Source organism: Nyctibius grandis, chromosome 4 (assembly GCF_013368605.1).
Source record: "Nyctibius grandis isolate bNycGra1 chromosome 4, bNycGra1.pri, whole genome shotgun sequence".
NCBI lineage: Eukaryota > Metazoa > Chordata > Aves > Nyctibiiformes > Nyctibiidae > Nyctibius > Nyctibius grandis.
In genome coordinates, this window is record NC_090661.1 from 5,249,148 (window position 1) to 5,264,791 (window position 15,644).

The following is a 15,644-nucleotide window of genomic DNA, read 5'->3' on the forward strand; positions in this document are numbered from 1 at the left end:
ATGTTACTACCGTATTTATTCATTCGTCTTCTGTATATGGTTATTTTCTTCCATATATAGTTACACAGTTGCTGATTTTGGGTCAGAAAATAATTTTCCCCCAAGTCTAGGGACTGCTGAAGGCATGTCAGGGCATTTTAATTCTAATGCCAGCGCTGAGAATGATGGCAATGTCATTGGCCTCTCTTGCTTTGTCTATATGGCATACTGTAGTTTTCCCAGAGTTTACCTTCGATCTGCTAAAGCTCTTCATTTGTGCTATGGCATTAAAATATGTTTTGTGGCTTTTGGAGCGTGCCCAGCATGAAATGGATGTTCAGGGATATCTCTGAATGAAAAGTCAACAGCACAGCTACAAGGATTTCCTAGGCTGAGCTCAACCCAAGCATGCAGCAAGGCTTGGCTCACTCTGTAAGAGGGGTGAACTCTAGTGGTGTTTGTGCTTGAGGTGCAAAGCCTTCTCCACAAGCCCATGCCACTGCAGAAAGCATGACTGAAGAAGTGCACAACAGGTCAAGGCAGCTTTAAGACTGTATCCCATGAGGGCCACACCCCTCTGTTCAAGATGATATTGGAATATCAAGAGGACAAACAGACAGATACATATAGAAAAAATACAGTGGGGTGTGGGGTAGGAATGAGCTTTCCTAAACAAGCTGAAAGTCTTATTTTAAACAAGGAACCATGTCTGTCTGAGAAACAAGATAATCCATCTTCAGTTGCAATAAATACAACTATGGAACCCCACATACTACCAATTTGCCATGGAAACATTAGGATCTTAAAGAAAAACATGGTTTCTCACCCATATTTGGAGTTGCAGCAACATTGCAGCAAAATTGAGCAAATGAGAATTGTTTGAGAAGCAGAAATGAAACTAAAGAGCATAACAGATCATAAAATCACTAGCTTAATAAATATAACAAAAAGGTAAGCACAAAAAACCAGCAACACCACTTTGGGGTTTGATGTGTGGGTCAGTAATACGCCTTAGAAATGCCTTAACAACAATCAGAATGTTCTATTTCCCAATTAAATATGTTGGAATGTGAGCAGCATTCAAATAAATCTATATTTATTGTAGCTGAAAATCATTCTTATTTCATCTAAATCATAATAAATTTAGTTAGCTGAGATATTTAAAACAATAAAGTGGGAAGTTTGTACAAAAAACAGAACTATATCACAATAACCTATTAGGAAGAAGAATTTAGTATTTATGGATGTGAAATAAATGTAACAAGACAAAAGAGCACAAAGGAAAAATACTGATTATATTTATGGATGTGCATTGAGAGATGCAAAGCAAATGTAGGAAGATGTATTTGCTCTCGACTAAGAGTTATAGAGGAAACCGACTCACTAAAATAAGCATGCACTAAATTAATGGTACTGCTTTTAATATGCATTCAAAAAAAAGGATAAAAAAGCCATTTCTGACAAGAATCATAATTTAACTCTAACTTATTCTACCTTTAAATTTATAGGCTTTTTTTTGGGGAAAAAAATGATCTGGTTTTGAGCAGGCTGTTCCAATAAAGCATAGTTCTGAGAGAGAATTGACTTACAAGTGACATTGTGGAATTACTTCATCATCTGCTCCTCGATGTAACTAAATATTCACCTGCACTTGTGTGTCTAAACACAGGCAAGATTTTCATTTGGAAGATGCATGTCTCTGATCATTCCTTAAATTACATTTTCCTTCCTGTTCTAGAAGGAATAGACTCAAGGAAACAGCGTCTCTTTAGTGATTATGAGAACAAAGGCAATTCTGGGAAACACAGCTTTCACTTGTGGCAAACGGAAGCTGATTTCAGATACAGAATTGGAAAACTAGAGTAAATTTCCTCAAAGAAAGAGTTACATAACATAACAATTCTGTAAATCTCATCCTTAGAAAGAGGTGGCAATTTGTAATATTCTGTTTTAGCATGATTTTAACAGGAATAGCGATGTAGAAAGTTGCACTGATTCACACTAGCTAAGAATCTGCTCGAGCAAGTCTGCAAAATCACAAATGTAAAAGCGTACTGCTGCATTAGGCATTTAGCTGAACAGCTATTCAGAAAAGAAACAGGAAAGGTTACAAACCAAACAGTCCTTTCTTCCTGCTTACAAGCAAACAAGGATTTTCTCGATGAACTTTAGAACAGTTACAGTCTATTGCTCTCCAAAAATTGCTAACAGGAACGTCTGACTTTTTAAAAGAATTTGTAAAAATCACAAGCAAAGCTCCTATGAGTCCCAAACTCTTCTCATTAATAAATAAAGAAAAAAAGCAAATGAAAACCAAGACACCATTGTGGTTTATGTGAACATATGAGGTATTAAAATGTAAGGAAATAGACTGCACGTACTTTTGGACTAGAAACACATAAAGAAATTAAGAGTAAAGACAGAACTCAGGTCAAAATAGTTTGCACAGTGCAACATAAACACATGCACCCATCAGTCCCAGTAAATGTATTGAACGTGCTGCCAAACAAAGCCAGAAATGGGCTGCACAGCCAGCTGGGTGTTGTGTAACACAAGATGGGGGTCACAGGGAACACGATGAGGAGACCAGATTTAGAGGTATTTAATAAAGCTTCCTTACTGTGCCAAGAAGCATTTTTTTTTTCTGCTGCCCTTTAATATTTGTCAAATAGAAGTGGAGTACACTCAGTTTGCTATTTAAAGATTCATATCAGGCTGTAATTCTCAATAGAGAATGTGAAACATAGATGTCTTTGGGAAGAATTTTTGTCTTGAAACTTAGCATTGCTTCCTGCTTCTTTAGCCCAAGGTCTGTTTCTCACTAACTTATGGCACTGTACCAATTTCTGAAGAACACATGCTAAGGTTAAAGGTTTCTGTCAAATCAGTTCCACATCAGATACCGTTATGTCATATGTTAAGACATCTCCAGGATTTATCTTAGCATTACATAGTTTTGTGTAAAGCAAGCGGCCAGTTGTTGCTACTGGCTTCATCCCTTTGCATAGTTCCACTGAAAGGAAAACAGGGAAAAAAAAGGTTTATTTCCACAGTACAGGAATGAAGGAACATGAAAAAATGATATAATAATGCTGGAGAAAAGGCTTCCTCCTACAAGTGGCAGATATTAATTGAATCAAATTAAAATTCAGTCAAAGCAGTGGAATTTTGAAAATAAATCATCACTTCACACATTTATTTAGACCTTGTAATGTGCCTTATTTGAAGCAATTCCTAGGATGCTGTTGGAGCCAAAATCAGCAACATTCAATGAGTAGTCTCTGAAAAACCAGCAGAAAGAATGACCTGTTTTCTATGGATATGTGTTTCCAGATTGATTAACTCTTGTGTCTAAGAAAATCCCAGTTCTGTTTGAAATTCTTCCTGCTGCTTTGGCACTTATAAAAGTGGATTCTCTTCTGCTTTATAAGTAGTGAATGCATGGTGCCACTTTCTTACAATTAAAGCACTAATGAGAAGCTCTCTTTTACTTAGCCATCTCTTTTAGCAAACCATTTGGAGACCTAATTTCTAATTTCTCTAGAGGGTGGTGAATTCAATCAGATTTGGTTGAAACAGGTGTGAAAATTAACTAAAGGAAAGACTGGGGATTTATAGGGGGAGTAAGATCTATACCTGTGATTGTGTAAGATGTATTTCCTTAGGAAATTAAGCTAAATAAATGTATATGTTCATGCTTGGGCTGGGTCTTATCAGACAGGTTATTACACTAGGTGGAAGTAGACACTAATCCAGTCCAGCAGTTAGTATATTCCCTACCTAAAGAAAATATATTTAAATACATCTATATTGATATGTGAGCACATGTGGAATAAGTCAATTGGAACAACACTGAAGTTACTTCCTTTCCTTTTTTTTTCCCACCTTTGCAGAGTATTTGGTGCTGCTATACTGCTGACATCCTCCCTCAACATGTTAATACCGTCTGCAGCCAGGGTGCACTACGGGTGTGTCATCTTTGTTAGGATCTTGCAGGGCCTTGTAGAGGTATGGAAAAATTATAAAATAACCAGTAAATGTGATAGATGCTTGTTAGTTTTTAATTAGCAATTGTAACTTTTTGGGGAAAATAAAAATTGCTTTCAGTTTGTTACTCATTTTCAGTTTAATGGATTTCAGTGTATGAATTACATCTATTTGATTTTCCTTCATCTATAAAATTATATAGCAAAGATTTTCCTTGCTGAGAAGCAAATAAGTTATGTATTTAATACTGAAGTTTCACTGAAATCCTGTACTGCACAGGGCTTATACTGGTGCTGTTCTCAACAGTTATTTTCTGTCCAGCCTCACAGATTAAATCTACAATAAAGAATTAAGCTTCTGTCATAGGCCCTGACCTTGGTCTTGTTAGTATGAATGAGAGATTTATTGTGATTTAAGAGAGAAAAAAAATTGAGCCTGCCTTCTAAATTTATTTGTTTGTTTGTTTCTTTACTGAAAGACAGTTTTTTAAGCCTGTGATTGCTGGTTCTTTGTTCCTCAGGGCTACATGCTTCTGTTGCATGAGCTGATTTTAACTCATGTGCTTTATTGTATAAAAAGACTCTAAAAGAGGGTGCAAAATGTGCCTGAAAGTTAGGTAACCATCAACCAAGTTCTTGAAGTATACGTGTAAAAATATGGATCTGTTCCTGAAAAGTGATCTTCATGTACATAGGTGTGCTTGACTGCAAAGAGGAGAGGAACAGAAGCAAGTGTGTAATTACAAAACAAAATAGCTATTTTAGACCCACTGATTTCTGTGATGCTGTTCAAAGGAATTGTGAATGCAAAACATCTCAAACAGGACTGTTTGAAGAAGGTTTACAATAAATCACAGCCATCTTAAGATTACATCTTTATATTTTTTTTTTAAATTAACAAAAGACTGAAATGAACATGAAATTGGTTATAGGATCTTCTTTCAAACCAGAAGAAGGTATTTTACAACCTTTTTTGTATATTGAGACTGAAAATCTCAACATTTATGATAATCTCAACATTTATGATAATCTCAACATTTGCCAAAAGCTGTTAATTTTTTCTACTTCTTGCATAGGAAAAAACCCATCGAATTAAGAGAAAAGTGACTCTATATAAATATGCATACATCATAATAATTCTTAAGCAGGAATTTTGTGAAGAATTACTGTGTATTTCATATTACATTTTCTAAAACTTCAACACTGCAGGATGTCATTTGTTTTTAAAAGTTTTTCTATCATTAAGTTAAAGGCTGGTTTTGAAGAGAGACCTAAAAAGTAACTGGTTTAAAACCAAACCAACTAACATCATTCAATTATTTGCCTTAAGTGCTCAAGAAGATTCATTAAAGACAAAGATAGTGAAAAACTTCTCTCTCAACTTATATTTTTAAGCTCTTATTGATCTTATTTTCTAGCTTTAGAGCATTGGAACAATAATCTGCATTTCCTAAGTTATACTTTAAATGTCAGAACAAAAAAATTTAGAAGGCCACCAAAACTGAAGGCTGAAGAAATGAGCCCAGCATTAGAAAGACTCCAGAGGGTCCGTGTTTTCATCCTTCTTTTGACTCTAGTACTTGTGCATTAAGATTATTTCTTTTTATTTCTTTGCAATTCTTTTCTGGAAGGGGGAGGGGGGGGCAAAAAGAAATAATTATGGTTTATATCTGTTTCATAAGGCCTCTTTTATGATTTGGAGTGATGTACAAACCCATTTCAACTTTAATAGGAATTAAAGTTTTTCTGTGGTTGTGCTCAGACTTGACTATAGAAAAGCAAAGCGTTCTCAACTTCTTGTTTGTAGCAATTAAAAAAAATAAATCACGCAAAGACAATGAACTGAGTCGTTGATCAGCACTAGTTAACTTGTGGCACGTCCATTCCTCAGGGTGTCACCTACCCTGCCTGCCACGGTATTTGGAGCAAGTGGGCCCCTCCGTTAGAAAGAAGTAGGTTAGCAACCACTTCCTTTTGTGGTAAGTAACTTCCTATTTTTATCTTTCTTTCATTTGTAACGTAAAAGTATTTGGAGACTGAATTTTTCTCCCTTCTCATCTATACGTGTCTTGTTTTGTAGGTTCCTATGCAGGAGCTGTTATTGCAATGCCTTTAGCTGGAATTCTAGTGCAATATACTGGGTGGTCTTCTGTGTTCTATGTGTATGGTATGCATTTTTACTCATCTGACTCCAACATTGTATGACCTTACTTTACCCTTTCTAAAAATGTAAAAGCTACTGTTAAGAGGCCAAAAAAACAGAGAAGTGGGTCTGTAAAGCTAAAAATACCGTCTAGAGAAAAGAACAATGAAAGAACAGAATTTAAAGGAGAGAACAGGAAAGCAACGTTATTAAATAAGAAGAGAAGCTAGTTCGTGGTGAAACCTTCATCACTTCTAGTATAAGCAGTGCAAACTGCTATGCAGATCTATAGAATCTCAGACCATGTAACATTAATCTTTCATATATACAACTGTAACTTTAGAGTACCTGTCCTGACTAAGCTGTTCTGATTTTTATATGAAGACCTACATAACTTCATTTACACTAGTTGTTCTACCTCAGCTTACACTGATGGAAAAACATATCCCAAAGGAGTTCATTCTGCAGTGTAAAATTGATGTGAATTAGTGGGAAACCTTACAGAAATTTAATAAACTACTCAGGAAGTGCATTGCTATGTTGAAAACAATGCCACAATCTTGTATTTTGCAGGTAAAAAATTTAGTACAGTAATCAAACAACAGTGGCTTAAAGCAGCATGGAACTTCATTTACAGTCTGGTGAAATGAAACGGAGGCTGTTTCATTGCATTACATCGTACAAAATTGATGTTAAAGTATTAGTGAATATTCACAGACAGTGAAATAATTCTGTAAACGAAACAAAGAAGACTTCACTGTGGTCCAGCTCTGCATGTATTTTGCACAAATATTGTTTGCAAGATCTGACTCTGTTAGAATGACTCAGTAGAAGAGCAGTAACAATTGCCACTTAAATTTGTTATAATTATTCACAGGTTTTTCCCTTGTTTGCTGCTTTACTGTGCATCTTTTTAAAGTCTTTCTTTCCATTCCAAAGGGAGCTTTGGTATAGTCTGGTACATGTTTTGGCTTTTGGTTTCATATGAAAGTCCTGCAAAGCATCCTACGATAACAGATGAAGAAAGGAGATACATAGAAGAAAGCATTGGAGAGAGTGCCAACCTCCTAGGTGCAATGGAAGTAAGAATATTACTCATACACTTGTTTCCTATGAGATAGTATTAAAATCCAAAAAAAACTCAAATAGAAACAACAACAAAAAAATCAAACATCCTTCTCCTTTAAGACAGAAAAACATGTTTCAAACAATTGATTTTTTTGGGGGGTGGGGAGATCTGAAATCTGCTGATGGATTTCTGAGTGGATATTGCTTCTGCACAAAGAGAATCATAGAATCGTAGAATGGTTTGGGTTGGAAGGGACCTTTAAAGGTCATGTAGTCCTGCAATGAGCAGGGACATCTTCAACTAGATCAGGTTGCTCGGAGCCCCGTCCAACCTGACCTTTAATGTTTTCAGAGATGGGGCATCTACCACCTCTCAGGGCAACCTGTGCCAGTGTTTCACCACCCTCATTGTAAAAAATTTCTTCCTTATATCTGGTCTAAATCTATCCTCTTTTAGTTTAAAACCATTACCCCTTGTCCTATTGCAACAAGTCCTGCTAAAAAGTTTGTCCTCATCTTTCTTATAAGCCCCATTAAGCATTGAAAGGCCGCAATAAGGTCTCCGGTTCTAGCAAATCACTCATGGAATTTATGCCTCTTTTTCTACTCCAAAATATAAAAAAAATCCTACAGCTACATTTGAAATTGCAGCTTTGTTGAGACTCTCAGAGTACCTTGAGTTCAAGTGGTTAATTTCCTTCCTATATAATCCCTTCTGGAAGGTTTTCCCCTTCCTAAAAGTAAACTGGAGGAAAAGCACTACTCGGTGTCTCTTGAGGTCCTCAGAACATCAGAAAAAAAACAAATCCTGAGTATTCTATGTTTCATTTGCAAGAAAGACTGTAAGTTGCAACAGAGCATGCTAGGAGAGCCATAGGAACATTCCCCATTATTATGGCAACTTTGCTGGAAACATGCTATCAAGCCTCTCATAATCTGAGTTAGTTCTGTACTGGATTAGTTCTCAAGAACTCCTAGAAAAACAGCTATGAACTCAGAGAATTTTCTAGCCACTTAACAATCCTATCAATTATGCTAAATAATAATTTTCTTATTTCTCTAACTACTGAAAAAATTTAAAGAAACTATCACCATGCTTACTAACTCAAGAAAGTAAAAAGATTTTGGTTCTTAAGACTCACTTCATCTGCTCAAATTTTTACACCATCTATTCCTGGTTGACCCTCACTACAACTCTTCACTATGTTTTCTAATTGGTCAGAACACTGGTTCTTGATTAAACTCAGCAATAAACCGTTTTTCTCTTAGTGAAAAAAACTTTGATCCAGATTAAATAGGGAACTGGAAATATTACAGTCTTGTCTTTGATAGCTAACATTTTTCGGTGTTCTTGAGGGAGTGTCTGGGTTGATATTCAATAGCATTCAGCACTGTTCATGGTTTCTTATACCTATAAATGCTTTTGAAAATCTGACGCGAAATGAGAAACTTCAAAGGATGTTCATATAATTCTAACTCAGGCTGAATAAATTCAGTCTATTTTTTATTGTTGCTTAAATATCTTTTGGAAGGGATTAGTTTGTATCAATAGTGCAGTGGCTTCTAAAATATTTAGGCTGAAATTCTTCCCGTAGTATCAAGTTAGCTTTTTTGGCTGTCTTCACATTTATTAAGTCACACTTAATCCTTAGCTGTCACTTAAGTGCAATTTAGTAGGTATACAAGGATATTGCGTATATCCATTTACGGGCTGTTTTTCTTTGAAGACAAGCCAGTATTCATATCAACAGTAGACTAAATTCAGCCTAAAACCTTGCTGAAGCAATTTTCAAACGTTCATCTGGGTCTGGATCCTGTATTTAGATCAACACAGATGGGCAGAACACTGGGATCATGGAGAGGTGCTGGGACTCAGCAGGATTGTAGTTCTGTCCATCTGTCATTTTTTTTTCATTATGCAATTCATTTTAAAAATATAATAAAACAAAGAAAAAAATATATTGACCAAGCAGTTTTAGCTGAGGCTTGATAAAAAAATTATTCCAAATACTGGGATTAAGATTTAAATGCTACAATACAGGTTTAAAATAAATCTGGGTGAAATGGTGCACTTACAGTGTAAACTTTGACTGTTGCCTTAGATACAACAACATTATCTTTTAAAGATGCATTATTATTTTGGACTTAGTATATTCATGTTTACGTGATTGAGATAATGGCACTTGTACTTGAGTGTTGTGATACAGATAAGCATCACTGAGTTTCTCCACTTGTGCATTTTGCAGTAATTTTTACTTGCTTACATTTTTAAATTAAGTTTTGATCATCCAAACATGGATGCATGTACTTTATGATAATTGAAGTAATTGGAATTCAGATACATAAAGCTGTGCATATATGAGCTTGTTGGAGATACGTAAAAATACCAGATAAGAAAATGGAAGATAGATAGCTGATAATGATCAAAATGTTGACCGGATCCCCCTTTCTATGTTTCAGAAATATAAAACTCCATGGAGAAAATTTTTTACATCTATGCCAGTCTATGCAATAATTGTTGCAAACTTCTGTAGAAGCTGGACTTTTTACTTGCTGCTTATTAGTCAGCCTGCTTACTTTGAGGAAGTGTTTGGATTTGAGATAAGCAAGGTATGTAAAAATAATGTAAAGTTTTTATCTTAGCTAAGTAAATACCAGAGCTACATTTGTGGTATTTATTAGGAGGAGGAAAGAAATGTGTTCTGGCTCTTTATCATGGGTTTACAAGTCTTAAATCTTTTCCCTCCCAGTTACTGTTCCCTTGACCAGCACAAATAAGTGAAGTAACAATAATTACAAAGGATTAGACAGGGGAAGGGGAAGGTGAAGGCAGGATGAGATTTAGTGATGATCTACTTGGAGCCATATTGCAAAAAAACCTTCAGTTAAGTGCTTGAAACCAGACCATGCATGGTATTAGAAAGGTATCGAGAGACCCATTACGCTTCTGTCCCTGACACCCCAGGGGATGCAGGATCCCACCGAAGCTGTAAAGAAATCATTGACAAGTGGTTCCATTTTTCCAGGTGCATTTTACAAAGCAGGACCACCTAGTTTTAGGAAGGATGGTACAACTTATCACCTTTCTATATCCCCCTTTATTGTGGTAAGAACTGCTCCCCCTTTTTCACTTAGGAAGAGAAAGAGATGGTGGCAAAATATGAGACATAGGGATGATCTAAGGTTCCACATAATTCATAGGAATTTTGGATCAGACCTGTAATGTAAATATGGATACATGCAAACAAGCCTTCAAAGTGTATATTAAGCTTTCTACTAATACAGATTTCCTTCTTGTGAAAGTGATGGGGACTTGTGCTTTTGAGAGACCTGCATTTTTTGATAGTGTTCCATGAGGTATTGTCACCCTAAATTGTGATGTGAGTGGCAATTAGATGAGCAGCTTCCAAAGTGTTGTCATATTATGGAGTATTGTCAAAATTCTGTAATGCCATCCTGACTTAAAGATGGGCTTCCATCTCTAGCTGGAGTTATTTTAAGAAGCTTTGCTATGCTTGAAACATCATCTGTTATGCATGCAATAAGGATGGTCACATCCTATGGAATTAATCTGATCATTTTGTTCTAGAAGATTTTTCTTAGAGTGTATTCAAAGAAATATGGAGCTTTGTAAACAATGACAACAAATCAGTTTTCACCTGCTGCGGATATGGATGCTCATAAATGAGTAGTTATCATTTAGTCAGGAACACCTGAAAGCAGGAACTGCAATACCACAGTTACCTCATAGTTAATATCTGGCTTATTGGGAGAAACATCTATTAAGATGAAGCTAGCTGTCACACCATAGTTGCCACATACATAAACTGTAGTGAAATACACAATTTCACAACTTCAATTAAAGAGCAGAGAAAACCTGGTTTTGTTTTGTTCTTAAGGAGTGTGCCAGCTCTGCACGCTGATGTAATTCAAGTCAGACATCAGGCCAGCTGATACACTGTTCAGACAGGAATTATGCAAAAAAACACTTAAAGTGCTTAAGCACTTTTTCAGATACACACAATAATCAGAATTCCCTATTAGAACAAAATGCCATGCGACTAAGCCAAACTACCTGCAAGGCAGTTATGTTGCCAGGAGTTAGCAGGTGGCAGTTCGTGCCACGCTCACAGATGCCCTCACCCGCTTTGAAGGAATGGTCTTCAAATATATTATTATATCTTGGAACAGTCATCATGAAATTACTATGTCTTACTTTGCTAGTATGTATAGCGTTTTGAGTATTGTCAATGGATATTAAGGATGTTGTCTTTCACTACGTACAGAGTTTCTCAGACTTATCTTTTGCCCATGTGAAATTTGAAGCTTGAAGGATGGTCAGAAATCAAAGGCAAATGGCCATCGTGCACGTGAGAATAACCCACAGGGAATCTGTCTAGACACGTTAGGTTTGCAGGGCAATGCTACGCCAAGCACATCACCAATAGAAATGCAGCAATTCAGTTCAACAATTTGATCATAAATTTTCTGAAAAGAAAGGGCAGAAGAGCTACAAGTCAGGGGAAAAAAGCCATTAGCTTAAATATAAACTGTGAAAACAATCTATAAAAAAAGTGTCATGGCATCAGAGATTATTAAAAACTCTGGCTGTCCTTCATAAAATGCAATGATAACTTAAGATCACCAGTTTTGTCCATTTAATAAACCAAGTTAAGATTTTTAGGTTTAGCACATAGCCTGAAATTGAAGAGAAACAATTAATTAGTTGCTGAATGCTTCAGAAAATGAAAAATCAATATTATCTTACGGTTTATACTCTGCTACTTCTAATAATTATTTCAGGTGGGTATCTTATCTGCTGTGCCGCATTTAGTGATGACAATTATTGTTCCTATTGGGGGACAAATTGCAGACTTTTTAAGAAGCAGGCAGATTCTTTCAACCACTACTGTGAGAAAGATAATGAACTGTGGAGGTAAGTCTTCCTGTTTTATTAAAAAGCTTCTTGTACAGATTCAGTGTCCATACAGTATGCTGTATACAGTAAACAAATAAACTGCATGGGTTTATGTACTTAGGAAGCAATACTTTGTGCATTTTTTGTGTATTACAGATGCGTTTACTAAAGAAAAGTAAACACAGTTGTTCCTATTCCCAGTTTCGATACAGATGTTCGGTATTTGAAAAAACATTTAAACTGTTAAAGAAGCAGATGAGCTTTTGGGGGGTAATTTGCCTACCCTTAGATACTTACTGATTCTTAGCTCCTCATCTAAACACCTTCTGCGCTAAGAGAGCCCAGACAGTTACCTGACATTACGTATCTGACTTCTGAGAGGTTAAAGTCACATGAGCTGAATCCTGGCTGTGATAAGGGCTGCAAAATTCATAAGCAGGTTAAGGGTATATTCCCATTAGGGTTGACTGGAATGACCTAACCAATTCACAAGTATTTCTTTTCCTCTTAAGACTGACAGGGAGTAACAATAAATTAGCATACAAAGAATAAAATAAAGATTATTTGAGATAGCAAGAACATGTGTTCTCAGGTATTTCTTTCATCCCTAACAAACACTCTGAGGTGATGTTTTGCCTCTGTCTTCCCATTAAATACTATCATATCCAAAGGCCTGCAATATTTGAGAGGGAATTAAATCTGATGCCTGATTTTCTTTATGATCTCCCCAGGTTTTGGTATGGAAGCAACTCTTCTTCTCGTGGTGGGATATTCTCACAGTAAAGGGGTGGCTATTTCATTCCTAGTGCTTGCTGTAGGCTTCAGTGGATTCGCCATCTCTGGTAAGATTATATTACTATTATTAGTAAATTATTTTATGAGATAGAACATCTCATATGGTTTTTATTCTTTGATAGTAATTTAAACAAACCTCAGAATTCCAAATGACATTATTTATGATCATTACAAAGGAAAGTACAATCAGTACCACATCTTCTATCCTAGACTATTTTCCTTCAAATACTTCAATCTTTTCCATATTCATTGCAGCAAATTCAACTTTCTTTTCCATGAGGTGCTAATGTACACCATAGATTTTTCTTGAAATCAAACATATAACACAAATGGACTGATATTATACAATGATACCTAAATTTACACATCTTTGTTTAAATGTAGGCCTTTTACTATTTTTTCCACTGTATATTAGTTAATGCTTTGTTAGTGTTACATTTTTTTATTACTTTGTGGCCTAAATACTAGCAATTTTTTTCTGATTTAAGATTCAGCTTTTTCCCCTTCCTGCTGATATATCACCCCTTTGCCTTTGCCTTTCCCAAACACAAGTCACCTGACCTTCCCTTGTTTTCCCACTGTGATCTTCTTATCCTCTCCCATGCTGGTTCCTTATGTCTAAAACAGGCTCTCTTTTCTTGCGTGCCAAACATCTAAACTCTCTTTAATCAAATCTGTCCTTAATCTCACGTATTCTGCAAGGTATCATGCCTGTTTTGTACAACTTGAAAAGTGTATTGTCCTTTCTTTGACAGTTGTCCATATTATACTGTCTGTCTTTTCCCTTTTATTATCTTTCTGTATCCAAAGATTTGGTTTCTGTTTTCATTTACTTGAGTGCTTATTTTGGGGACAACGAGTTCTGTCACTTCAGAGAAGCATGCATTTTTTCTAAGATTATTTAAATAGTTACTGCATAAACTTGAACAGAATTAAGCTGCTGGAAATGCAAGAGAACAAACACATATTTATAAAAAGAATTGATAAATCATTTATAGATACTATCTTTTTATTCCATTTTACCGTTTAAGAACAGAAGGGAACTGCCTTCTGCTGGTCTGTGTGACAAAAAGAAAACTGTGGGCAACAGGAAAGTGGTACAAGCTGGAAGAAGAAATGACACTTTATTTACAGCATGAAATTGTCATGAATGATGCTGCGAAAATATGAACTTTCTCCCTGCCTAAGTATCTTCTGGGTTCTCTACTCCACACAGTCACTACTGGGATTTTTTTTTAAAACTGCAGTTTTGGGATGCAAATATATTTAGTATCCTTTTATAATATATTTTTAAAAGAAAATGAAAACCCAGAGTCTCTCTAGAAATATTTAACCATTATAAGCCTTTTAGAGAAAAAGAAATGCAATTAAACAGCCCAAATATGTCATAGTAAAATTGTCAAGTGATAGCATTACTTTTCAGAACTGAAGTAATGCTCTGCTTCTGGTATGAATGTTTGCTGACCTTTGTATTGCAGGATTCAATGTCAACCATTTAGACATTGCCCCGAGGTATGCCAGCATCTTAATGGGGATTTCTAATGGAGTCGGGACCTTGTCTGGAATGGTTTGCCCTATAATTGTCGGAGCAATGACAAAGAACAAGGTAAATGGCAATACAGTTTTTAAATCTTCCAGTTTAATACTATTCATTTAAAGAAAAAGACTTTTCCATAGTACAAGTTGCCACGATATCGGTATTAAAGTCTGGGACCTCCAGGGGATAGCATCCAGGAATTTGGAAGTTGGAAGCATGCTTCATTGTATGCTCACCAGGTCAATGCCTTTGTAGGCTAATGAATAGTGATTTTTCAAAGAAAGATGGATATAAATAATTGGAAACTGGACACTCAAATGTTTTAGCTGTGCTGATTATTGCAGCCTCGATCACTAATTAAAATCTTTCAGCTCAGAAGAGTTAGATAAGTCTATGCACTAGTCTGATTTAGCAAATTTCTTCTTTACAGACACGTGAAGAGTGGCAGTATGTCTTCCTCATTGCTGCTTTAGTTCATTATGGAGGTGTTATCTTCTATGGCATATTTGCTTCGGGAGAGAAACAACCCTGGGCAGACCCTGAACAGACAAGTGAAGAAAAATGTGGCTTCATTCATGAAGATGAACTTGCTGAAGAGACAGGGGACATTACTCAGAATTATGTAAATTATGGTACCACCAAGTCTTATGGTGCTACGACCCAGGTCAACGGTGGCTGGCCTAATGGTTGGGAGAAAAAAGAGGAATTTGTACAAGAGGAAGTACAAGACTCATACAACTACAAGGAAGGAGATTATTCATAACAACCCTAAATATTGGGTATATTTTGTAGTGTTTGTGATTAAATTCATTGTGATTGTTTGCACACAGAAATAAAATGTGGTATAAACATGTAAACACATATCAAAGAGGAAGGTCTTACTGTAAAAAAAATCCATTGAAGTGCAATCTGTATGAGTTGTGACATGTCATCACTTTCATTAGATTATATTTGTTCTATAAACATTAGAGTTTTAAGGGTTTACTGGTCAAAACTATAGAGGCAATTAGATAGTTACAGTATACAAGAGCTAAAACTCATAACTAAGGATTAAAGCACAACTAAGCAACCAAGTTGGCACATCTAATGCTCTTTTTAGAAAGCCAAAATTACTTGATCATTAAAAATGCACTTATATATTTGTTACACTGTATTGAAAGAGATTGTGTGAAATACACATGTTTACTCAGTGCAATGTAGGAATCGTGTGTTTAGTCT

The 15,644-nt window shown here is 35.8% G+C and overlaps 1 protein-coding gene across 2 annotated transcripts in view; it reads left to right on the plus strand.

Annotated features, from left to right (window-relative positions):
* SLC17A6 (solute carrier family 17 member 6) overlaps positions 1 to 15,189 on the plus strand; it is a 32,285-nt gene extending 17,096 nt beyond the window's left edge. For both annotated transcript variants that reach the window (XM_068398966.1, XM_068398967.1), the window contains 9 exons: positions 3,873 to 3,987; positions 5,857 to 5,944; positions 6,046 to 6,132; positions 7,048 to 7,190; positions 9,637 to 9,786; positions 11,980 to 12,112; positions 12,826 to 12,936; positions 14,368 to 14,495; positions 14,857 to 15,189. In XM_068398966.1, the coding sequence (XP_068255067.1) occupies positions 3,873 to 3,987; positions 5,857 to 5,944; positions 6,046 to 6,132; positions 7,048 to 7,190; positions 9,637 to 9,786; positions 11,980 to 12,112; positions 12,826 to 12,936; positions 14,368 to 14,495; positions 14,857 to 15,189 (1,288 nt within the window). The remainder of the gene's footprint in view (positions 1 to 3,872; positions 3,988 to 5,856; positions 5,945 to 6,045; positions 6,133 to 7,047; positions 7,191 to 9,636; positions 9,787 to 11,979; positions 12,113 to 12,825; positions 12,937 to 14,367; positions 14,496 to 14,856) is intronic.
* Positions 15,190 to 15,644: the final 455 nt, after the last annotated feature.